Genomic DNA, 23,778 nt, shown 5'->3' with positions numbered 1-23,778 from the left:
TTTAGAGGATGTTGACATGCTAAAAATGGTAATGAAATGAAGAGATACTTTTTGGATCTGACAGACAAAGAGCAGTTATCTTATAGCATGAGTTCTAGCGGCTATAGCATTATTTCTAGCGTTTATAGCATGAGTTCTAGCATTTGTAGCATGTGAAGTTTTATCATTTAAATGTATTTACTGAGTCTCTTTGCCATACTTGAAGCACAGAAATTTTATCTTAAGTTTAGCTGAATATTTATATACATGCAGTATAATGTGCAGTCAAAGCCAACAGAGTCTCTACAAATCCTGTGTCAAATTGTGTTGTTCTTTATTTTAGAGAATCTCCATCTCAAGGCCATGATGGTGTACAAATACCTCACATTTGCGTAGCTGCATATTGTATATGATTGTTTTTCACATTCTGTTGTATTCTATTGTATCCTATTTCAAATATTTTGTATGCAAAATATTAAAAACAATACAATTTTTACCTCTGGTGTGAATAATTATACTAGAGTAGCAGTGGTGGCATGTGGAGCAAAAACAAGCTAAAGATTAATCTGCATTAATCACATTAATCTGCATTTTGTGAATAAGAATTTGCTACTGATTCCCTTCACTTTTCCTTGTGCTCGGTTGAAATGTTCTGTTAAAGATGCAATTCACAGCAAACCCAAACCAATTTTTGTAAAAATTTTTTACTATTGACCTCAGATATAGCCTGGATGTGTAGCATCTAAAGTTGTGTGTGTATACAGCCAAGGCATTAGCAATTATGCTAATAAGCAATTATGCTTTTTAGCATGTTCTCTGGTTTCCTCGCACTTCACAAAAAACATGCCAGAAAGAGGATTGGCTAAGCAAAATTGCTTCTAGGTGTGTGTGTGTGTGTGTGTGTGTGTGTGTGTGTGTGTGTGTGTGTGTGTGTGTGTGTGTGTGTGTGTGTGTGTGTGTTGTGCCCTGTGATTGGACCTGTGCCCCATTTAGGGTGTATTCCCACACTGAACAATAAACTAACAACAATAAATTGCCCTAAAACTAAGGATGGGAAGAATACGATTTTATACATGGATTTTTTTTCTCCCCCTCTTTCCTTTCCTTCATTGCAGATTGTTTGGCCAAAAAATGATCAGACTTTTATTCTAAAGCTTTACATGTACAGTATGAGTACTTGGCGCCAAATCTGTAACTCTGGGCTCGATTATCTCTGTCTCACTCTGTGTGTGTGTGTTAGTGTGTGTTAGTGTGAGAGAACTCAGTAACTCAGCGCGGGTTCGATTAGTCAGGTCTGGTTTTCTGCCGCCACTGCACGAGGACCAGAACTCGTTTGTGATTGTTTGCTTAATATCACTAATTTTCTCCCCATCTTTCTGTCAGGAAATGGCGGATTCACAAGAGGACAAGCTTTACAAAGCCGAGTATGCAAAAAGCGGACGGGCTTCGTGCAAGAAATGTAAAGAAAACATTGCTAAGGACTCGCTGAGGATGGCTATCATGGTGCAGGTACTGAAGCTAAAGTTAGCATTGTGTAGCGTTGTGTAGCGTTGTGTGTGTGTGTGTGTGTGTGTGTGTGTGTGTGTGTGTGTGTGTGTGTGTGTGTGTGTGTGTGTGTGTGTGTGTGAGAACCTGAGCGTTTTAACATGTCTGGTCGGATTTTATATTTAATGTGCAGAAGGTGTGGCAGTTTTCCCTCATGTGGTGCTTTGTGTTTAAAATGAACGGCGTACAATCCTGGGTACAACAACAACAAACAAACTACAGCAGACTTGTGCATTTCTCTGTCTGGAATTCAAATTATTTGAGGTTTAACTACAAATAAGATATTAAAAAAATACACCATATGTAAGGGGGCAAAAAACAAACTTTTTTGCAACTCCTTTTCCAGCCTAAAACATTTCCATGCATCACAGCTTTGATTTACTGATTACATTTATTTCATACAGCAGATCTATTAAGATCAGACATATTGCATGTGTTTCATATTAACAGCACTTTTAGTTGGGTTGATTAAAATGATTCATAACACACACACACACACACACACACACACACACTCTCTCTCTCACATATGCTCTCACACACACACACGCTCACTCTCACACTCATATGCTCTCACACTCGCACACGCGCTCACTCTCACACACGCGCTCACTCTCACACCCGCGCTCACTCTCACACACCCGCGCTCACTCTCACACACCCGCGCTCACTCTCACACACCCGCGCTCACTCTCACACACCCGCTCTCACTCTCACACACCCGCTCTCACTCTCACACACCCGCTCTCACTCTCACACACCCGCTCTCACTCTCACACACCCGCTCTCACTCTCACACACACGCTCTCACTCTCATACACACGCTCTCACTCATACACACGCTCTCACTCTCATATACATGCTCGCGCTCACACTCTCACACTAACATGCTCACACTCTCTCTCTCACACACGCTCATACACCCCATATTAATGTAAATAACAATCAATGACACACATTCAGATATCACAACTAACACAACAAACCTACAGACATTGTGCTTTTACACAGTGTACATATAAACAGAAAAAAGAGAGAGAGAGAAATTTAACCTCAGCATCGGTTCGACATCAGCATCAGTTTATCTGCTTACATTTATACTTGGTTTTGAAGATAATTTATGAAAGCATGCCACATGGCAGTGAATTTAGACCTTAAATTAGGTATTATATTTAGCAAACCCAGGAATTGTAACACACGTCTGGTCCACCGTTTAAAAGCAATGCAGTCCGATTCACTTCTTTACAAAATATTCTGAAATTAAAAAAAAAAACGTGGGTTAATTTAGATGATTCATTAAAATAGTTATGGAGAGTTTAGCTGATCTCCTAAAAAACCAAGAAATTCTTCTAAAACTAAGTATGGGAAGAACACGATGAGTATTATACACTGATTTGGATTTTTCCTTTCCTTCTTTGCAGATTGGCAAAAAAATGATCAGACTTTTATTCGTAAATGTTGTCTAGAGATTATTTCCCAAAAGAAGCTTTAGTGATGTTGGGTTGCAGGTTTGATTGTGAGTTTGAAAGAAAGAAAAATGTTGAAATCTAACGTATACACATACATCATGAGCACTCGCTTGTTGACATTTTCACAGTCGCCCATGTTTGATGGTAAAGTGCCACACTGGCATCATTTCTCGTGCTTCTGGCTCCGCGCGGCCGTGCAGTCGTCGTCAGACATCTCGGGCTTTACGGATCTCCGCTGGGAGGACCAGGAGAAAGTAAAGAAGGCCATCGAAAGCGGAGGATCTGTTGGTGGTGAGTGTTTGGTGTTTCGTCGAATCTTTCCTTGTGTTGATATCATCACATGATGCGATGAAATTAACCCAGAGATTTATACTAACGATAATACTAAGACCGGGATTCAGTGTGAGTTTAAGTACGCTTGCTCTCCACTTTATGAATACGTTCACACCGTCATCTAATCATCCAATCAGGTGGCAGCAGCACAATGCATTAAATCAGATGATGAAATAGTTAAGAAGAAATAAATAAATAAAGAAAAGAAGCTGATACGGTTTCACTGCTGTGTAATGCCTTTGTGTTAGGAAATTTTCAAGCTCAGACACATTAACCTTTACATCTGCATTAATAGCAGTGTGTTAATAACAGTGTGTCTCCTTTTCTATCAGGTAAAGCGGACCGTAAAGGAGCAGGTAAAGGAGAGAAGTCGCTGAATGACTTTGCAGTGGAGTATGCCAAGTCCAATAGGAGCACCTGCAAAGGCTGTGATCAGAAAATAGAGAAGGTACAGGACAAGTTTGGCTTATACATTATACATTTTTTTGTATTTTTTATCTCTTTTAAACATCTAAACACTTGAGGGTTTTGAGCAAGCGCTGGCAGATTAGCAGTATTGGGATTTAAACTCTTTATCTTCCCATCAGTAGTCTAACACCTTAACCACTGAGCTACCGCTTCTAATATAATACAGAAAGATAAACTTATTAAAGAGTGTGTAATAATAATAATAATAATAATAATAATAATAATAATAATAATAATATATTAGATAATATTGCAGATTTCTTGCATGTGAATGCACAAACTGTATCCCTGGAGTATGTTGTGTGTTTCAAATTATGCTCTAACATTATGCAGAACAATAACAATAACTAGTGCATGATACCAAAGTCTTAGGGCCTTTTCTCCACACCTGGTCACTTCATGTGTTTTCTCTGATCCGATAGCTATCTGATTTGTTAAAACTGTTCCATTTACATTAGGCCACATAAATGCGTCTCGGCGAATCGGATATCAGTCCGATCTTTCTACTCCCGCCCAAAATGCTCATATATTTTACCTCATTTCCGGGGTAATTGAAATGGAGCACGCTTTGGTGTGTGCGGTTTTCAGAATGCAATCAAAAAGAAGACGAAAAACTCGTTACGCCGGTTATGCTACAAAAAAACAGCATTTACTGTTTGCTGCATTTTCGCTGGGGGCAGCAGTGCATTTTAAGACCCAACGAGACACCTGAGTGAAAGATCACTTCCGTTTGGGAGGAGTATAGCGCTGACGTATGTGTCTTGAACAACCACATTCATTTCCACCTGTCCAGTTTCATCTGAAATGCGTCCCAGACCACCTCCTGAAGTGGTTTTTACGATTGGATTTATATCCATCTTGAAAAACGTTTCGGAGGGCATTTAGACCTGGTCTTTTTACCATCGGATAGCTATCTGATCACAGAAAACGCACGAAGTGACCAGGTGTAAAAATCCCCAAAGTGATATCTGTTTCCTACATGAACAGTGAGAGAGACATAAACCAGGAATGGACCGACGATTAGGGTTGGGAACCGAGAACCGGTTCTTATTCAGAACCGTTTCTGTTTTTTAACCGGAAACGCGCGGAATTTTCAAGTTTCGGTTCGATGACGGGCAAAGCACTGGGAGTGGTCACTTTAAATAGCCATGTCCTACCTCATGAATATTCATTGTTTACACTGTTTACAGTCACGCAACCAAATTAACGCAGCTTACCACAGAAATCAGTCACTCGTGCTGCTGTGCTGAGGTACACTTTGTGTTAAACATGTCTAAAAAAAAAAGTATAAAGTGTGGATTCATTTCCAAAGCTACAACAATGAAGCAACTCTACCCCATCTGAGAGGGTTTTCTCCACAGCTGGAAATACAATAAGCCAGGAAGTCTTGTCTTCTCCCAGAGAAAACAGACATGTTAATTTTTCTTCAGAAAAATTGCCAACTGTTTTGCTAAGTTGTAATTCTGGATGTTAAATTTGATGTTGGATTTATTTAAATTTAAATTGTTATGAATTTAAATGCTCTGTTTAAAATATTTAAAGAGTGATTAATAAACACAAATGGAATTGTTTAAGTATTGTGCATTATTTTTCACATTTCTTTTATTATGGAATCGGAATCAGAACCGGGAATCGTAAGGCAGAACTGGAACCGGAATCGGAACCGGAAAATTTCTTTTGATACCCAACCCTACCCACGATGGACTTGAAATGTCGGCTAAAATCGAGCGTAAACAATAAATGATTAATGTCGGTGTGAGAGTTTGATGTTGACGGTTCTGGTATTTTCTGACGGCGTCTTCTTCGGCAAGGTGGTGGGACTACCCAAAACAGTGTCGGTGTGAAACACGGCATGCTGCACCGTTTATATTTAAAGTCCTATCTGAGTGTATTTATATTGGTAGTTTACATCATTAAGCGGTAGCAGAACAGCCTGTACATAAACATTTGTCTGCTTTTCTGCTGACGACTTCTGACTGTTCGGAGCGTTGTGTGCCGTTGTCTCTATTCAAACTATTTCTTATGGTAATTTAGGTTATTAGTCAGTAGAACAAACTGATTGGCCAAACATTTCTGCTGACTTCTTAACTAACAAGACAGTTGGCTCTTTGTGCCAAACCCTTCAGTGAAGGGTAAACCCTGGTGGTTTCTGGTGGCTCTGCCCCCTTGAGCAACTCATTTTCTTTGACCCAGTTCTTAATGTCTGTCAGCTTTGTGCTCAGGTCTTCATCAGTGAACTATTGAAGACTTCGTCAGGAAGGAATCGGTGTTAAGTCTGTAAACAGTTGTAGAAAAGACATGATTTACATTTACATTTTTGGTTCCTGTCCAGTGTCACACAAAGTGTTTATACACGACCACCAGGTACAGAACTGAATGTGAGCTGCTGAACATGTTCCCAGTGTTCCTTCCGTTTCAGGACCACATTCGCATATCGAAGAAATCGGTGGACCCGGAGAAGCCTCAGCTGGGTCTGATCGATCGCTGGTACCACACGGGCTGCTTTGTGAGCCGGCGCGAGGAGCTGGTGTTCAAGCCCGAGTACAGCGCACCTCAGCTCAAAGGCTTCGCCGCACTGCGTGCCGAGGACCAGGACGAGTTGAAGAAGACACTCTCGCCTGTCAAGGCTGAGGGGTGAGTCACGAACACGTCGTTACAAACACAATTGCTGATTTCACCTCTTTTAATCGTTACATGAAAGTTTTAAACCAGTTTATTTTTTCATTTTATGAGCGCTCTTGTCTCGGGATCTAGATATGCTTTGGATAAATGGAATTTTTTTCAGTTATATACAGATTTTTCCATTTAAAGAGAGAATTCGCCTGAAATTGTAGTTTGATAGAGGATTAATAAAGTATTAGTTTATTACGTAGTCTTTATAGCACTGTCACAATACCTTTTGAAAATAGTCATAAAACTATCTACAAGGCATCCTTAACGCATCTAAGCATTAATTATTTTTTCCTTGCATTATCTTTTTTTTTATAAAATTTGACAGTTACTAACATTTAACATGTTACTGTATGTCGGTGCTACTTAAAGGAATATTTCTCACACTCATTTTTCCCCCCTCACATCTCAAGCAAATATACTTTTATATTTTATATAAAAATGTGTGTAAAATGACTTATTTTCATTTATTTGTTTATTTATTTGTTTTGTTTATTTATTTATTCAGTCTTCATTTTCACAATGAATCAAACAGAATTCGTTAAATTTCAAATTAAAATTCCATGAAAACATTTTAATGAAAACCTTTTTTAAAGTTTATCAGTGTGTGTATTTTTAGCTTCTAGTTCAATAAATCTTTTAGATTTTTTTATATATGTATATATTGATCAAGAAATGGTTTTGTTACGCAGGTGATATTTTATTAAAAAATGGAGACAATATCAATGATTTAGAAAACTAGATGCAAATTTATTGAAACTTCGATCGGTGATAAGTTGGATATAGAGGACGTTCGGGTTCTAAATAGGTTACAGGAGAAACATCGGGAGGTCAGGATTTGTGTACGGTGGCTACGCGGCCGTCGTCATGGTGATCCTGTCCCTCAGCTCCGCCTCTGCAGCACAGGAAAATCCCTTTGAAGGCTTCTCTGAATGACTTCATCTTGTAGGCATAGAGGAAAGGGTTGACAGCCGAGTTGGCGTGCGACAGAATGATGGCGGTGAGCAGGAGGGGCAGGGGCACGTAGCAGGTAGGGCACAGAAGGAGGAAGCAGTTGATGATGTGCAGCGGGATCCAGCAGACGGTGAAGAGGAAGAGCACGAGGAAGAGCGACGTGGCCGTCTTCATCTCCTTCTTGATATTGGTGGCTCCCTCACTGTTTGCCTGGCCTCCGCGGTCCGCCGCGATCCGCCGTATTTGCTGCTTCACTGTGAGGAAGATCTGTGCGTAGATCAGGAACATGACGACGAGTGGCGTCAGGACACACGCGAAAAAGTTGAAGTACACCATGTAGGTCATCTCCACCACGTTGACAAAGAAGCAGAAGCCGTCTCCAGGCGGAGTCTTGTGCCAGCCCATGAGCGGAACCAGGCCGATGAGGAACGCCAGCACCCACGTGATCAGGATGATGAGCAGCGCATTGCGAGGTGTCATGGTGCTGTGGTAGCGGAAGGGCATGAAGATGGCCACATAGCGTTCCACCGCCACGGCCAGCAGGCTGAAGATGGAGCTCTGGGTCAGCATGATGAGCACCGACAGCATGAGCAGACACAGGTACAGGTTGTGGCGTGGGATGCCCAGACCCGTCATGATGGCACAGGGGATAGCCAGTGCCCCCACGCACACGTCTGCCACTGCCAGCGACACCAGAAAGTAATTAGTGACTGTGTGCAGCTTGCGGTTCAACCCCACAGCGGCACAGACCAGCAGATTGCCCACAGTGGACAGGAAGGCGATGACGAGCTCTGCGACCATGTACGGCACGTTCATGGACGCTGGCGTTTCTGCAGGAGTTGTGGTTAAAATCGACAGAGTCGTAAGAGCCGTGAACGTGGCGTTAGTCTGAGGGCGTGGCTGAGTGATGCCCAACGTAGTCGCAGTCGTGGCATTAGTGACGGCCAGAAAGCTGGTGTTTGGATAAGATGTGATGTTCAGGATGGTGGTGTTGAAATAAAGCAGAGATCCCGAGAGGGTGGCATTGGTGGCCGAGTCATTCATTATAAACTGGAAAGAAAAAAAACACACTATTATGTAGGAGTGAATGATACATCGACACGTTGACCGTCAACATCAAGATGTTCAGTTTTCATCTGAGAGGCTGATTTAAGTTAACAGTTATTAATGTTAGAGTTTAGTCATAAAACAGTGATGTTCTTTAGTGACTTCTCTTTTTTATGACTCAATAATAAAGTGAAATCGTGATTAGAAAAAAAATTAAGCAGCAGAAAATAACCTGAGGAATAAATTCTGCCGAAACAGGATTTACAGAAGAAAATCCGAAAAAATCGCAGCTTTGCTTTACAAAAAAAAAGACCGTTAGAAATAAGAATGTTTGTAATCATTTCTAAGATTTCAGCAAATAAGTGTTAAAAATGAACAAAACCTCTAAAGCACAAGGTGTAAAATAGTTTTTTAAAGTTTACAGTTTAACATCATAAACGTTTCCATTTGCAATTATTAAAATAAATTAGAATTATCACATAAAATCTTGTATTGTTGTACTCTAGAGTTGATCTGATTTACTTTTTTTGCTTTATTAAAAACGATTTTAACAAAAAACTACAATTTACACCGCATGCTTTTTTTTTTTTTTTTTAAATGTTTTTTATTGTATGTACTTTTTTCCTTAAATTTAAGAAATGATTACAAATATTCATATTTCTCATTTTTTAAATTTATTTTAATAGACGTTTTGTGTGATGACGTAAAAATACGCATTCAGACAATTCTTGTGTGTGGATCAGTGAGTAAAGTCACAAAGTCTTGTGTCTTTGCTGGTAGGAGTTTAAAAGAAGAAACCTGTGATTTTCAAGTAAAGAAGAAAAAAAAAAGCACAAGATTAAAATTAAACATTTTGGGAATTTTGTGGAATCCTAGAAGATCTGATTAACATCTGATTAATATCAGTTTTAATGTCATTTAATCTAGAGTTAGATGTTCGATGTTACTCACGTGATTCCTAGTGCAGTGTCACAAAATCTTTTCCTGGGTCACGGCACCATTTCTAAAGACGCGTTGGTACATCCGACTCCTGCTTTTCTGGTTCTAGACTCCATCACACTGAGAAATATCGATTCTGAATCATGTCTGTAACTGTTATCTAACCTGCCTCTGTGTGTGTGTGTGTGTAGATGGAGGTTTTAGGGGTTTATATAAGACTTGCAGTTTCCTTTGTTTGTGTTTCTTTTTCCCCACCGTGGGGTTGTCTGCGGTCCTCTGCGGCCCTCTGTATATCCGTGGAGTCATTAGCGATTTGTCTGAGGGGTAATAAGAAGGGTAAGATGGTGGAATGAGACATCCCCTAGGTGGCTCTTTTATAGAAAGGTGATTTAATTAGTCAGTGAGGTCCATCAGGAAGCCCCACCAGGTCACGAGAGCATGTTTAGACGTTCCTGCTGAGCTACTAATGAGCTCCAGTGGAAAACATGCATGTTCACGGTGGGTTATTAAAGTTTCCCACTTAAACTCAGACTAGAACATTCCCAATAATAACAAACAGTGTGAGTCCAGGTATTTGGTGAAATATCAGCGTTAGATATGGGAAAGGATTTCACACTTCTGAGATGTCCTGGACATCATTATACATTTTTATATTATTAAAAATATTTATATTAGATGCTGATATGAGGCAGCTGATGATGTGATGAAAGATTCAAATAAAATTGTGAAATGTAGAAAAAAAAAAAAAAATTTTCCCCCAGTGATAACATGACAAATGTGTGTTTTGGTATTTTATCTAGAATATCTGAATCTGCTTTCTTTCCCTTCACTCTTTCTTTTTCTTTCTTTCTTTTTTCCTTTCCCTTCACGCTTTCTTTCTTTCCTTCCTTCTTTCGTTTTTTTTTCTTTTTTCTTTCTTTCTTTCTTTCACCCTTTCCCTTCACTCTTTCTTTCTTTCTTTCTTTCCCTTCACTCTTTCTTTCACTCTTTCCCTTCACTCTTTCTTTCTTTCACTCTTTCCCTTCACACTTTCTTTCTTTCTTTCTTTCTTTCTTTCCCTTCAGTCTTTCTTTCTTTATTTCTTTCTTTCACTCTTTCCCTTCACTCTTTCTTTCTTTCCCTTCACTCTTTCTTTCTTTCCCTTCACTCTTTCTTTCTTTCTTTCTTTCTTTCTTTCTTTCTTTCTTTCTTTCCCTTCACTCTTTCTTTCTTTCTTTCTTTCCCTTCACTCTTTCTTTTTCTTTCCCTTCACTCTTTCTTTTTCTTTCCCTTCACTCTTTCTTTTTCTTTCCCTTCACTCTTTCTTTTTCTTTCCCTTCACTCTTTCTTTCTTTCTTTCTTTCTTTCTTTCTTTCTTTCCCTTCACTCTTTCTTTTTCTTTCCCTTCACTCTCTTTCTTTCTTTCTTTCTTTCTTTCTTTCCCTTCACTCTTTCTTTCTTTCTTTCCCTTCACTCTTTCTTTTTCTTTCTTTCCCTTCACTCTCTTTCTTTCTTTCTTTCTTTCCCTTCACTCTTTCTTTCTTTCACTTCACTCTTTCTTTCTTTCTTTCTTTCTTTCTTTCTTTCCCTTCACTCGTTCTTTCTTTTCTTTCTTTCCTTCCCTTCACTCTTTCTTTCTTTCCCTTCACTCTCTTTCCTTCTTTCTGTCTTTCTTTTTCTTCACTCTTTCTTTCTTTAACTTCACTCTCTCTTTCTTTCTTTCTTTCTTTCTTTAATTTCTTTAATTTTAAAGAATTATTCATTTTGATTATTATTTTTAATGTATATTATTTATTTTTATTTATAAATATAATGGTAATTAATCTATATTATCTAGAACATCCCAAACTAGTCTGCAATGAATAACCAAGAAATAAATACAAAATTAATTCAGTTATTTATTTATTAGGAAGAGGAAAGCCGACTCTGTCGACGGAGACAGCGTCTCGAAGAAGAAGAAGAAGAAAGAGGAAGAAGAGGAGAAAAAACAACTGGAGATGAAGCTGAAGGTCTGAACTGTTAGACGGTTTTGTTTATTAGTTTTGTGATGTCCAGGACATGATGCATATTCCTTCTAAAGAAACTAAAACCTCAATTATTTATCGTTAATGCATTCGAGTTGTCATCAATTCCGTGTGGTTTAAGTTCCTCTACTGTATTTGGTTGATTTACAGGAGCAGAGCCAGTTGATTTGGGGAATTAAAGACAAACTGAAGAAATACTGTTCAGTCAATGACATGAAGGAGCTTCTGATTGCCAACGGACAGGAAGTTCCTGCAGGAGAATCCAATGTAAGAACTGAGTCGGGATGACAAACAAAACAAAACTAACGTGTAGCCAATGAGCAGAAAGAGACGTGTCTTGTCAATATGGGCGGAGAGAGTGTTCAGTGCGCATGTGTGACATTAGCAGAAAGCGGTTTTAACATTGACATGGAGGATAAAAACAAAGAAAGAAAGCGAAGAAAGACTTACGATAAGACAAGAAGTAGGACCCGTGTTAATATAGGATCAGCTTTCCAGCGCTGGAGAGAACTGAAGGAGCGGGAAGTTGGCCACATATTCACAGATTGGAGTTTACTGAGTCAATAACTCCTGAGCTAAACGCTGTTACTACACAAATAACACCTCTTTTCTATCGTAGTAATGTAGAGAGGCAGCTACAACCAGTAACAGCGTTGCTAGTAACAGCGTTTAGCTCAGGAGTTATTGACTATTCTATTACAAATAATAATATATATTTATATATATTATTTGACTCGTCACTGACTCACTGCGTTCTGCGCAATACCCAGTTTTTGGCGGCCTGCCAGAAGCTAGTTTGTGTTTCATGCTAGTTAACTTGTGTTTATTGTACACACGGACTAAAAAATGGATCGATTTCTTATCAAACAATCCCGCGCACAAAATGAACAGCAACAAAGCAAGGTGACTTGGCATACTTTGCGGTGAAAGTGGCTGTCCTATCAGTGTGGCTCGCATGAAAAAAAATAGTGAAGACCACTGGATTAAGTCATCAATGAGGAAATTTAATCTACAATGAAATTTCAAATTTGGTCACATGAAACGCTCTTTAGAACTCTATAAAATAAATGGATATAAAGATTCAAAAAAGTATTTAAAATAGAATTTGAAAATCGATTGAAATGTGAGAGAATAGAATAATAAGGAAATAATTATCCTCTGTACAATAAAGTCCCCTGTACTTTTATTTGTTTATTAATTTTTAATTTATTTGCTTATAAATTATCTACCAAAGAACTGGATATTGATGCTGATTTGTAACCCGGTTGGATCCACAGGTCTTAGACCGTCTGTCTGACTGCATGGCTTTCGGATCGTTGAAGCCCTGCGAGACGTGTCAGGGTCAGCTAGTGTTCAGGAGCGACGCCTACTACTGCACAGGAGACATCTCCGCCTGGACGAAGTGTGTGGTCAAGACTCAGACGCCTAACCGCAAAGACTGGGTCACTCCGAAGGTCAGTTCCTGTCTAGAGGTTTTGTTTAGATGTTTATGCTTTAGGGAAAAAAGAAAAAGCATGTGATATTTGAAACTTAGAGAAGATCCAGTTACAGCTGTAGTGATGGAGTTTGCTGTTGCATTGATCTGATTCTTTTTTTTTTAAAAGGAGTTTCATGAAATTCCCTACCTGAAGAAGTTTAAGTTCAAGCGTCAGGACCGTGTTTTTCCCAAAGAGCCTCCTGCTGCTCCCTCTGCCGCTCCTGCGTCTTCTACGGTCACTTCGGCTTCCGCCTCTGCGGCTTCTGGTTTTCTCACCGAGCTCCCTACTGAAGTGCCCACAGGTCAGAGTCTCACCTGTACCGTTATCTATAACATTGGAATCTGTGTTAAAAAGCTGTCCAGAATCGTCAGGTTGACGATCGTGTCTCTGCGTCTAGAGCTGAACGTTATTTTGGTCTCTGCAGATAAGCCTCTGACTGGGCTGAAGGTGCTGTCTGTGGGGAAGCTGAGTAAGAACAAGGACGAGCTGAAGGCTGTGGTAGAGGAGCTGGGTGGAAAAATCACCGGCACTGTTAACAAAGCCACGTTCTGCCTCAGCTCCAGGAGTGAGTGATTGGTATATGTGGGGTGGTCATGGGCTGAGGGTGTAGATGGGCAGGGGGCTTTATGCATGTAGGGGTGAGGGTGTGTGCATGGTGGGGTGGGGAAGGTGTATGTTTGTGGATAAAGCTTTGTCAGTGCATTGTACAAGTCTCAGGTGAAGCTGCAACCTTGTTTTTGTGTTTCTCAGTAACATGACTAGCTGCAGGGTTCCCACGCGTCCTGGAAAACCTGGAAATCCTGGAAAATTAATGACTAATGTTCCAGTCCTGGAAAACACATGGAAAATGAAAGAAAACATAAACTGTCCTGGAAAAAATCTTGTTGTCCTGGAAAATCATTATTTTTAAATAGTGATGCTCCGATTGATCGGCCACCGATCATGATCGGCCGATATTGACTAAAAATAGCTTGATCGGCGAACCTCAAAAGCGGAGATCAAAAAAGCCGATCACGTGACGTAAATTACTCGCGCGACTTTTTCACACGTGCATGCACGGCGCACAGGTAAACAACAGCAGAGCTGAGCCTACCAGTGGCAACATGAGTTCTCCCATCTGGAAGTTTTTCAAAGTGTCCGATAAAGATGTAAAGTTAGCCGTTTGCAATGTATGTCGTGATGAAATCCCTCGAGGTGGAAGCAAGCAACGGCATTTTAATACCACTAACATGAATAGGCATCTTAGAACACGCCATACAACTGAATATGCTGAGTATGAGAAACTAAACCAGCCGAAGCCAACAACATCCCCATCCCTCAACCAGCTGACTGTGAGTGATGCATTTAAATTAGTAGTGATGTGAGTGTGAGTGATGCCTTTTATGATTGAGACATGAAGGATTTTGTACTCTGTGTTAGTAGGCCGAGGCCCAGCATGTTTTGGTCTGAAACATTTTGTGGCCAATTGTTTAATTTTAATATATTAAAAATTTTATTTACATTTTATTTACAATAAAGTAGCCTGGTAATGCTACTTTAGCCTATGTAACCTCATACCATCCCAAGTTCATCTGGTTGGTAACTATCTGCTTGGCCTCCTTGTTTCTCTGCCTTGTTATTTAGAAAGGATGGCATTGGCTTACAGTAGCTTTCATTATTTTATTTTTTTGGATCTGATGTGGTTCCTCAACTATATCAGCCGTTCATAATAATAACAGAAAAAAAACACTTGCCATAGTTTGTCCTTTGTGGCAGTAGCCAGTTTAGGTGTAACAAGTTTTACATTTTGCTGCCGATTATAAAATGTAATCAGTGTATTAAGAGGCTACATCCCATTAAGCTGATCTGATGTGTGTTGGTCTGCCTGACCCCTCTTTGTTTGGAATAGTTTTAAGTTACTCTGCCTTATGTGGGAAAGATGGCCTACAGTAGCTTTAAGTTCTCATTTTCTAAAATAAACACTTGGTGGTTCTTCAAGATCTTGACTGTAGCTTATTTCTACAGTTTTTTTCTCAATACAGTTAATTTAGAGTTAATTTAATTTCTAAAAATGGTGCAAACTCTGCTAGATTATAGATAAAAGATTCCCATTCCCCTGCCATTCTGTGATCGGCAATCGGCAGAACATGATCTTGGTGATCGGTAATCGGTGATCAGCCCCAAAAATGCTGATCGGAGCATCTCTATTTTTAAATGTTCTTGATCATTTAAAGAACAGTTTACAACTGGTTGAAACAATTAGTAACAGAAAGCGCTCTCTTCAGGGATGCTGAGATTTGACAGGTTTTTTGTTATGCTGTTTAATCTCGCTGTGACGGATGACGCTGTCTTGTGTTGGCGGTTTCAGCTGCTAGGAATGGTTTAAGTGCTCGAATGTTTTCAGCAAATGGTGACGGGTAAGCAGGTTATATTAACCTTGTTAATCTGAATATCATGTGCAAGGGGAATGCACAGCAAACTAAAGCATGCATGACGGCATTGGCCTGAGAAAGGAGAGGGTATTAATATGTGCTGTCTTTTTATTTTATAAATGTTGATATTTCATTCACATGACAAATTGTCTTTAAAAGTATAGTTAAGTAATAGCCATAAAGTGTACGTTGTTTTTAAGACTTCTGGAGAGAAGAACATATTACTTTAGGCTGTGAATCTGTGATCCTTGTCTTTTTTTTGCTAAATTTGAAATGTCCTGGAAAAGTTCTGGAAAATGATCTCTGAAAAAGAGTGGGAACCCTGTAGCTGTTGCTGTGTTATAACCGTTACACTGTTAATGTTACCGCTATCACTGACCTTCTGAGTCTTCTATAAACACCGTAAAGTGTGCGAGTGTGTGTGAGATGAGCTCTGTTTCTCGTGTTGTATTTCAGAGGAAGTTGAAAAGATGAGTAAGAAGATGGAGGAGGTGAGGGATGCCGGCGTGCGAGTCGTCTCCGAAGAATTCCTCACCGATATCAAGTCCTCGGGGAAGGGGCTTCGAGAGCTCATCTCCTTGCACGGGATCTCGCCCTGGGGCGCCGAGGTCAAAGACGAGGCCCAGGCTTCATCAGCGGCCGCAAAATCCAGCGGATCCTCCAAGAGCTTGGGGAGAGCCAGCGAGGACGAGGGTTAGGGCTGTGGTTTTGTTTAACTGTGATGTTTAGACTATCACTGATGTGGCAGGATATCGTTTGTATAGTAAAAAGTAAAAAATGTGTCAGAATCGGTTCCTTATGCAAAACTTTTTTTGGAGGTTTGTGGATGTGGCTGAATGTAAATTTGCGGTGCCGTGAATGTATGCAGAACCCCACTGTAATGTAAACATTTTAGTTCAGTTTGGCTAAAAAACATTTTCACACAACTTACTAAAGATTGATAAAGAAGGACCGATGTTTTTAAATATAAAATTCTATATATTTTTACTTAATTTTAAGTTGTCAGTGTGGCAAAGCAATCAGGAGAATTGTGTGGGTAAGACTCTTGATACTTTTTCAGTCTTAAAAAATAAAATGTGGAATATTTTCTTGTATTTTAATTTATTTCTCAGGTGGCAGTAAGTCAAAGACGATGAAGCTAATGGTTAAAGGTGGAGCAGCTGTAGATCCGGACTCAGGTTATACACACAATTCTCTCTCTCTCTCACTCTCCCTCTCTCTCTCTCTGTGTCTCTGTCTCTCTCTCTCTGTCTCTGTGTGTGTCTCTCTCTGTGTCTCTGTCTCTCTCTCTGTCTCTGTGTGTGTCTCTCTCTGTGTCTCTGTCTCTCTCTCTGTCTCTGTGTCTCTCTCTCTCTCTGTGCCCCTCTCTCTCTGTCTGTGCCCCCCTCCCTCTGTGTCTGTCTCTCTCTCTCTCTCTCTCTGTGCCCCCCTCCCTCTGTGTCTCTCTCTCTCTCTCTCTCTCTCTCTCTCTCTCTCTCTCTCTCTCTCTCTGTGCCCCCCCTCCCTCTCTCTCTCTCTCTCTGTGCCCCCCCTCCCTCCCTCTCTCTCTCTCTCTCTCTCTCTCTCTCGCTCTCTCTCCTCATCTGTATCTCAGTTTAAATAACACATTGTTGTTGCACAGGTCTGAAGGACTGCGCTCATGTCCTGGATCAGAACGGGAAGATCTACAGCGCTACTCTGGGGTTGGTGGATATTGTCCGGGGAACAAACTCCTACTACAAACTCCAGCTGCTGGAGGACGACGTACAGAAACGGTGAGGCACAGCACCGGGTGCATCTTACCGTCTAATCTGTTGCGCTAATCCTGTTAGTTAACTATCGCGGTACTTCTGCTGGGCAGCACCTCTGTTCCCGTGGCTCAACTGGGATGAGTAGGAGTCGCCCCTTTTTTCGCTGAAACAGGATAAGTAAAAAAAATTGTTTTAAAATAAATCCAGTCACGTCTCATAAGATTAACACGCTGCATTTCACTCTCCTTCTATCGAATGAATTATTAAACCTAAATGTTTAAAGGCAGCATACATACCTGGAAAGAAGGGTGCCAATACTTTTTGTTCCGATACAAAAGCAACTCTGGGTTAGAAGTTTAAAATGTACAGAATGGCTTGCTTGGTCAAACCGTGGTGGATTCTGGGTAATATGCTGAGCAAACCTGCACGGTCTGGTCTCTTAGTGAGGGAGTGTGTTTCATGGTGTGGTGTGTTTTGCTCTAAAGGTACTGGGTGTTCAGGTCCTGGGGTAGAGTAGGAACCACAATCGGAGGAAACAAACTGGAGAAGTTTTACGACAAGAACTCGGCCATGGATAACTTCCGCAGCGTGTACGAGGAGAAGACGGGCAACAGCTGGACCTCAAGCAGTTTCACCAAATATCCCAACAAATTTTATCCTCTCGAGATTGATTACGGACAGGTAGGTGTAGTGTCTGTGTGCAACAGCTGGTGACATTCATTTATTACATTTGATGAAGTGTACACGGTCTTTACATTCTCTCTCACTCTTTCTCTCTCTTTCTGTCTCTCTCTCTCTGTCTCTCTCTCTCCCCCTCCCTCTCTCTCTCTGTCTCTCTCTCCCCCCCCCCCCTCTCTCTCTGTGTCTCTCTCTCTCCCCCCTCCCTCTCTCTCTGTGTCTCTCTCTCTCCCCCTCCCTCTCTCTCTCTCTGTCTCTCTCTCTCTCCCCCCTCCCTCTCTTTCTGTGTCTCTCTCCCTCTCTCTCCCCCTGTCTGTCTGTCTCTCCCTCTCTCTCTGTAGGATGAGGAAGCGGTGAAGAAGCTGAAAGCCAGCAGCGGTACCAAGTCTAAACTCGCTAAACCAGTACAGGAGCTCATCCGCATGATTTTTGATGTAGAGAGCATGAAGAAGGCCATGGTGGAGTTTGAGGTGAGTGACTCCAGTGATAATTTTTTTTTTCTATCACCAGATTGTTGGGAAGGAAAGTGTGTCTCTCTCTTTCTGTGGGTGTTTTGTTTTCCTTATTTGGCATTCATTCTCTGTCTCTCCCTCTTTCTTTGTCTCTTATTCTCTCTCCTCTTTTATTTTGTCTTTTTTCTCTTTATCTCTTTTTCTGTCTCTTACTGTTTTCATCTTTCTCTCTCTCTCTCTCTCTCTCTCTCTCTCTCTCTCTCTCTCTCGCTCCCTTGTTATCCCCCCCCCTCTATTTGTCTGTCTCTCACTGTTTATCATCTCTCTCTTTCTCGCTCTCTTTCTCACGCTTCCTTGTTGTCCCTCTTGTTGTCTTTTCCCCATTTCTTGAACAATCTAAACCTTTTCCTGAACAGATTGACCTGCAGAAGATGCCTTTGGGGAAACTGAGTAAGAGACAGATTCAGAGTGCGTACTCTCTCCTCACTGAGGTTCAGCAGGTCAGTGTCAACCTTTCTAGCTCTCAAAGCAAAATGTTTAGTGATTGTTATAAAAAAAAAAAAATCACTCTGCGGTCTAGAACCAGGAGAGATGATCATCATCTCCTAGATCGTTTGTTTGATTTGTCTGTCCGTCTCCACACCAGGCTGTGTCCGATAACGCTTCAGAGGCTCTGATCCTGGACCTGTCCAATCGTTTCTACACCCTGATACCTCACGACTTCGGCATGAAGAAACCTCCGCTGCTGAGTAACCTGGACTACATACAGGTGAGACGTAGGAAATGTTCAAGCCTCGCATCGGGGTCCCGAGGTCGTGGATCTATTTGAGAAAAAAAATTATTGCTTTTTTTATTCTCGTTCCTGCAGGCCAAAGTGCAGATGCTGGACAACCTGCTGGACATCGAGGTGGCATACAGTCTCCTGCGTGGCGGAGCCGAGGACAACAAGAAAGACCCGATTGACCTCAACTACGAGAAACTCAAAACTAAGATCCAGGTTCGCTTCCTGCTTGCTAATGTCTGAATACCGCTTATTGTTGTGTGCAAGCTTAGTTGTCTAGTGGTGATGATGACTTGTGTGCAGGTGGTGGATAAATTGTCCGAAGAAGCTCAGATTATTCAGCAGTATGTGACGAACACACACGCTGCAACTCATAACACCTACACACTCGAAATAGAAGAGGTAAGAGATTGATGAAGCTGTACGTTCTTTTAGATATTTTCCAGTCCAAACTTTAACATAAGAGTCGATGTTATTTTTACGAGCCTATAGCACTACTAACAAGTCAGAAGCACCGGTCTTGCTTACAGCATCCCTATAACATGATATTGTGTCTATTCAGATCTTTAAGATCGAGAGAGAAGGTGAGTACCAGCGTTACCGCGCCTTCAAAGATTTACCCAACCACCAGCTCCTGTGGCACGGCTCCCGCACCACCAACTACGCTGGAATCCTGTCTCAGGGTCTGCGCATCGCCCCGCCCGAGGCTCCTGTCGTACGTGTCAAGTCTTTCCACTGATTATCTTGTCAGAGCAGCAGGAATGTTAACGCCGAGGTTCAGTGTGTGTGGTTATCAGAGACACAAATTGTAATATGGTTCGGCATCTAAAAAAAAAACTCATTACACTAAAGAAGTCTTATCACTGACAGGGAGCACCGTCATCGTCAATAAACACTGAAATGTACAACGACGTAAATGAGACTTTTGTTAACGCAACAAAGGGATTTGTCGTGTATATGCACGCAATTATCTGTTGGTGCAGAATAAAAAGAGGAGGAGGCGGAGTCAGACGTGATCTGGCTCCTCCCACTCGGGCGTATTTGGATCGTAAGTCCGGGGAATGGAGACATCTTGGTGTCTTCCAAGCAATATAACTTTTTTCTCTCTTAGCGGCCTGGCTCTGCCTCCTGGACTTTTTTTTGGCAAAAGTACCCAGTCTTACACTGATTTATCATCAGTGATAAACGCATATGAAATAAAGATTGATGTCACTTTGGTGATGAAGAGGTTGCTGTAGCTTCAGCTGTAGCTTTGGACACACAAAATCAAGAGAATCTGAAATCTTTTTCAGTGTCTCGATTGAATGCAGCCGCAGTTAAAGTGGGACGTCACGTGACTCGTGGGTGAAACTTTCTTTAAAAACAAACCGGACTTTATAATTAGTTATGTTTATTGACCTGATTTGGTGTGATAGTAAAAACGCAGTTGACTTTAGAAGTTCCTCTGTTTTCACTCAGTATATATAAATGACAATTTTTAAAGATAAGGTTATAAAAAGATGAAAGAGTGATCTGAGTGACTGTAGGACATCTCCATGAACTCCATTTTAAGGCTCCTTACTGTATTCTTTCTTTATAGACAGGTTATATGTTCGGTAAAGGCGTGTACTTTGCTGACATGGTGTCTAAGAGTGCAAACTACTGTCACACGTCCCAAGCGGACCCCGTAGGCCTCATTCTGTTGGGAGAAGTCGCTCTCGGCAACATGTAAGTCGTTTTCATTTCCGCTCTAATTACGGTGTCGTGTTCGGCTTCGTTAACGTAAACGTTACGCGTTGTTCTTATTTTTAAGGCATGAACTTAAAAAGGCTTCGCACATCACAAAGCTACCCAAAGGGAAACACAGCGTCAAGGGTAAGATCTCGGTTTTAAACCCAGACGTGTATTTTTATTAAAGTAGTGCACAGTATTTGTCAAAATGTCTCTGATTTGGTATTTCATAGGTTTGGGAAGGACTGCCCCAGATCCTAGTGCTACTGTGTCTTTTAACGGAGTGGACGTACCGCTGGGCAAAGGTGCCAACACCAACATCGATGACACAAGCCTGCTTTACAACGAGTATCCTTTCCACTGCGGTCTGGTTCTTCAGAGGGGTTTCTTTTCTTTTCTTAGCCTCTTGTGTTTAATATGCAGCTTTTTAATGGGAATGTCTTGCTGTACAAATACAGTCATGGCCAAAAGTGTTGGCACCCCTGAAATATTTCCAGAAGTATTTCTCACAGCAAAGTATTGCAATTTACATGTTTATTACCTTTGTGTGTATTGAAACAACACCAAAAAAAAAAAAAAAACAGGAAAAAAAGCAAATTTGACAATTTCACACACAACTACAAAAATGGGCCGGACAAAATTATTGGCACCCTTTCCAAATTGGGGAAAAATATCAACAATCTCAAGGTTATAAGTCCACGCAGGACAGTCCGGATGGTGGATAAGCAGCACCAAACAAGTTCCAAAGAAATTCAAGCTGTCGTGCAGGCTCAGGGTTCATCAGTGTCAACGCAAACTATCCGTCAACATTTGAATAAAATGAAACACTATGGCAGGAGACTCAGGAGGACCCCACTGCTGACACATTGACATAAAAAAGCAAGACTTCAGTTTGCAATAAGGCCTACAAAGAAAAGAACACAGTACCTACTGTTCAAAGATGTTTTGAAGCCTCTGGAACTCGGTGTGCCTAGACTGTGTGCAAGGCATCATGAAATATGAGGATTACCAAAGGATTTTGGGTCACAATCTAGGGCCCAGTGTCAGTAAGCTGGGTTTGTGTCCGAGATCATGGGTCTTCCAGCAGGACGATGACCCCAAACATACTTCAAAAAGCACCCAGAAATGGATGGCAACAAAGCGCTGGAGAGTTCTGAAGTGGCCAGCAATGAGTCCAGATAGATACACCAGTAGAGAGATCTTAAAATTGCTTTTGGGAAAAGGTGCCCTTCCAATACGAGAGACCTGGAGCAGTTTGTTAATGAAGAGTGGTCCAAAATTCCGGGTGAGACGTGTAAGTTACGGGTGCCAATAATTTTGTCCAGCCCATTTTTGGAGTTTTGTATGAAATTAGCTTTTTCCTCAATTTTTTATTTTTTTTGTGTTCTAATGCACACAAAGGAAATAAACATGTAATTGCAATACCTTTCTGTGAGAAATACTTCATTTTCTGGAAAAATTTCAGGATTGAAAACACTCTTGGCCATGACGGTACATAGTATGTTTGTACACTGCCCAGCCATAACGTTAAAACCACTGACGGGTGAAGTGAATTAACATTGATTATCATGCAACAAATGGATATGTAACATTTATCTTTATTAATTTAGCAGACTACAAGCAAAAGAGGAAATACGAGCAAAGTGAAGCATCGAGCCAAGGACAATACAGTAGTGTTGCCATATGAGATTTTTCATTGATTACACAGAGTAGAGGTATAAAAGAGTGTATATGCAGCTATTTATTTATTTATTTGGAGAGGGGACAAGCACTTAGTGGTTAGTTATGAGCTCACAGAAGAGATAACGATTGCACGACTGTCAGTGTGAAAGATCTAGAAACTACAGGCCATCGGACAGTACCTTCCAAAACTGGTCCAAGGAAGGACAACAGGTGAACCAGCTGGTGTTTTAGTGTTTATGATGCCAACGGCATTAGAAAATACCCTTGCCATGGTATGAAACCATTGGTGAGAATGCAGACATTAAAAACGGGGCTGTCGTTTGCAGGCCAGATACAAGATGCAAGAATTGTTTTGTTTTTTCAATGTGCCACACTTTGGTGATTTCGCCTTGACTTCAGTTCCTCCAGGTATATCGTGTACGACGTTGCTCAGGTGAATCTGAAATACCTCCTGAAGATCCGCTTCAATTATCAGACTTCCCTTTGGTGAGAGGTGCTTACTTGCGACCCTAATCTCCATACCACCGTCAGTTCTTGATGAAGAAAGAACCCGATCTCCACATCTCCGTCAGCTCACTGCAATGCCGCCATCAAGACAGAGGAGAGAGAGTTCCTGTCTTTCATTTCCATCTGTCGATTTCTGTGCTTTTAGTGTTCAGCGTGGGATAAATAAAACAAGTTCTCTTGCACTGTAAACAGTCTATTAGTGTAAATGCTCACTTTGTGACTCGTATTGTTATTTCTGTTAGAGATGTACAGATATGGGATTTAATCTAATTAGTATTTCGGGGGTTTTGTGGAGATTTCTTGGATCCTACAAACAGTATTCGTTAGAACGGTCTTCCATTAGTTTTCTAGACTTCTTTCCTTCGCATTTAGGCACATTGTATTGAATTTTTTTCCATTACAAAGTCTGATCCTTGTAGTTTTATTTTCTTTATTGAAAACAGACCAACATACTGTACAGTTTTTAGTAACTGATGGTTTCCTTGTACATAAATTACTAGCAGTTGATTGCTTAAAGAACGGACGAACGGATCTCTTACTAGGATTCCTAGTATTAGGGCTTTTAGAAACAACAAACATACGTATACACTTTCTGTGTACCTCAAAAGTTTTTTTTTTGTTTTTTTACTTAGGTGTAAATGTTCAAACTAGTTAATTTCATGAAGTTAATTGAAATAAGTGTTTTCTTTGCAGTTTGTAATATGGTTAAATCGTCATATGCTTTGCTTTTGCTTGTTTTTTTTCTTTACAATAACTGAATAAAAACAGTACTTTAAGCCTGTTATGTTTGTTTGGACTTTTATTTATTTATTTATTTATAAGCAGTGGAGAAAGAAATAAAGCAACTTTATAGGTTTCTCAAGGTTTATGTTCTAAAAACAAACATTCACGTTTGTATATACTGTTTCCTATCTATATTAAAGTGTAGTGACTACTTTTGT

The 23,778-nt window shown here is 40.6% G+C and overlaps 2 protein-coding genes across 2 annotated transcripts; one reads left to right on the top strand and one right to left on the bottom strand.

The window, feature by feature from the left end:
- The first annotated feature begins 1,263 nt into the window (after positions 1-1,263).
- On the top strand, positions 1,264-23,613 carry parp1 (poly (ADP-ribose) polymerase 1). The gene is made up of 23 exons (XM_060866146.1): positions 1,264-1,488; positions 3,122-3,284; positions 3,659-3,774; positions 6,214-6,428; positions 11,293-11,392; positions 11,558-11,674; positions 12,685-12,861; positions 13,012-13,186; positions 13,310-13,450; positions 15,753-15,989; positions 16,409-16,474; positions 16,918-17,050; positions 17,512-17,707; positions 18,046-18,174; positions 18,573-18,656; positions 18,803-18,925; positions 19,025-19,153; positions 19,241-19,339; positions 19,500-19,652; positions 20,517-20,644; positions 20,730-20,791; positions 20,881-20,995; positions 22,739-23,613. The coding sequence occupies exons 1-23, from the start codon at positions 1,366-1,368 to the stop codon at positions 22,818-22,820; spliced, it is 3,063 nt and encodes a 1,020-aa protein (XP_060722129.1). The 5' UTR covers positions 1,264-1,365; the 3' UTR covers positions 22,821-23,613.
- LOC132842099 (adenosine receptor A2b-like) lies at positions 7,296-8,462 on the bottom strand. Its single transcript, XM_060864773.1, has one exon. The coding sequence runs from the start codon at positions 8,460-8,462 to the stop codon at positions 7,296-7,298; it is 1,167 nt and encodes a 388-aa protein (XP_060720756.1).
- Positions 23,614-23,778: the final 165 nt, after the last annotated feature.

Source organism: Tachysurus vachellii, chromosome 3, assembly GCF_030014155.1.
Source record: "Tachysurus vachellii isolate PV-2020 chromosome 3, HZAU_Pvac_v1, whole genome shotgun sequence".
NCBI classification, from domain to species: Eukaryota; Metazoa; Chordata; class Actinopteri; order Siluriformes; family Bagridae; genus Tachysurus; species Tachysurus vachellii.
The sequence above is the reverse complement of the archived record's forward strand: the minus strand, read 5'-3'. Positions and strand labels throughout refer to the sequence as shown.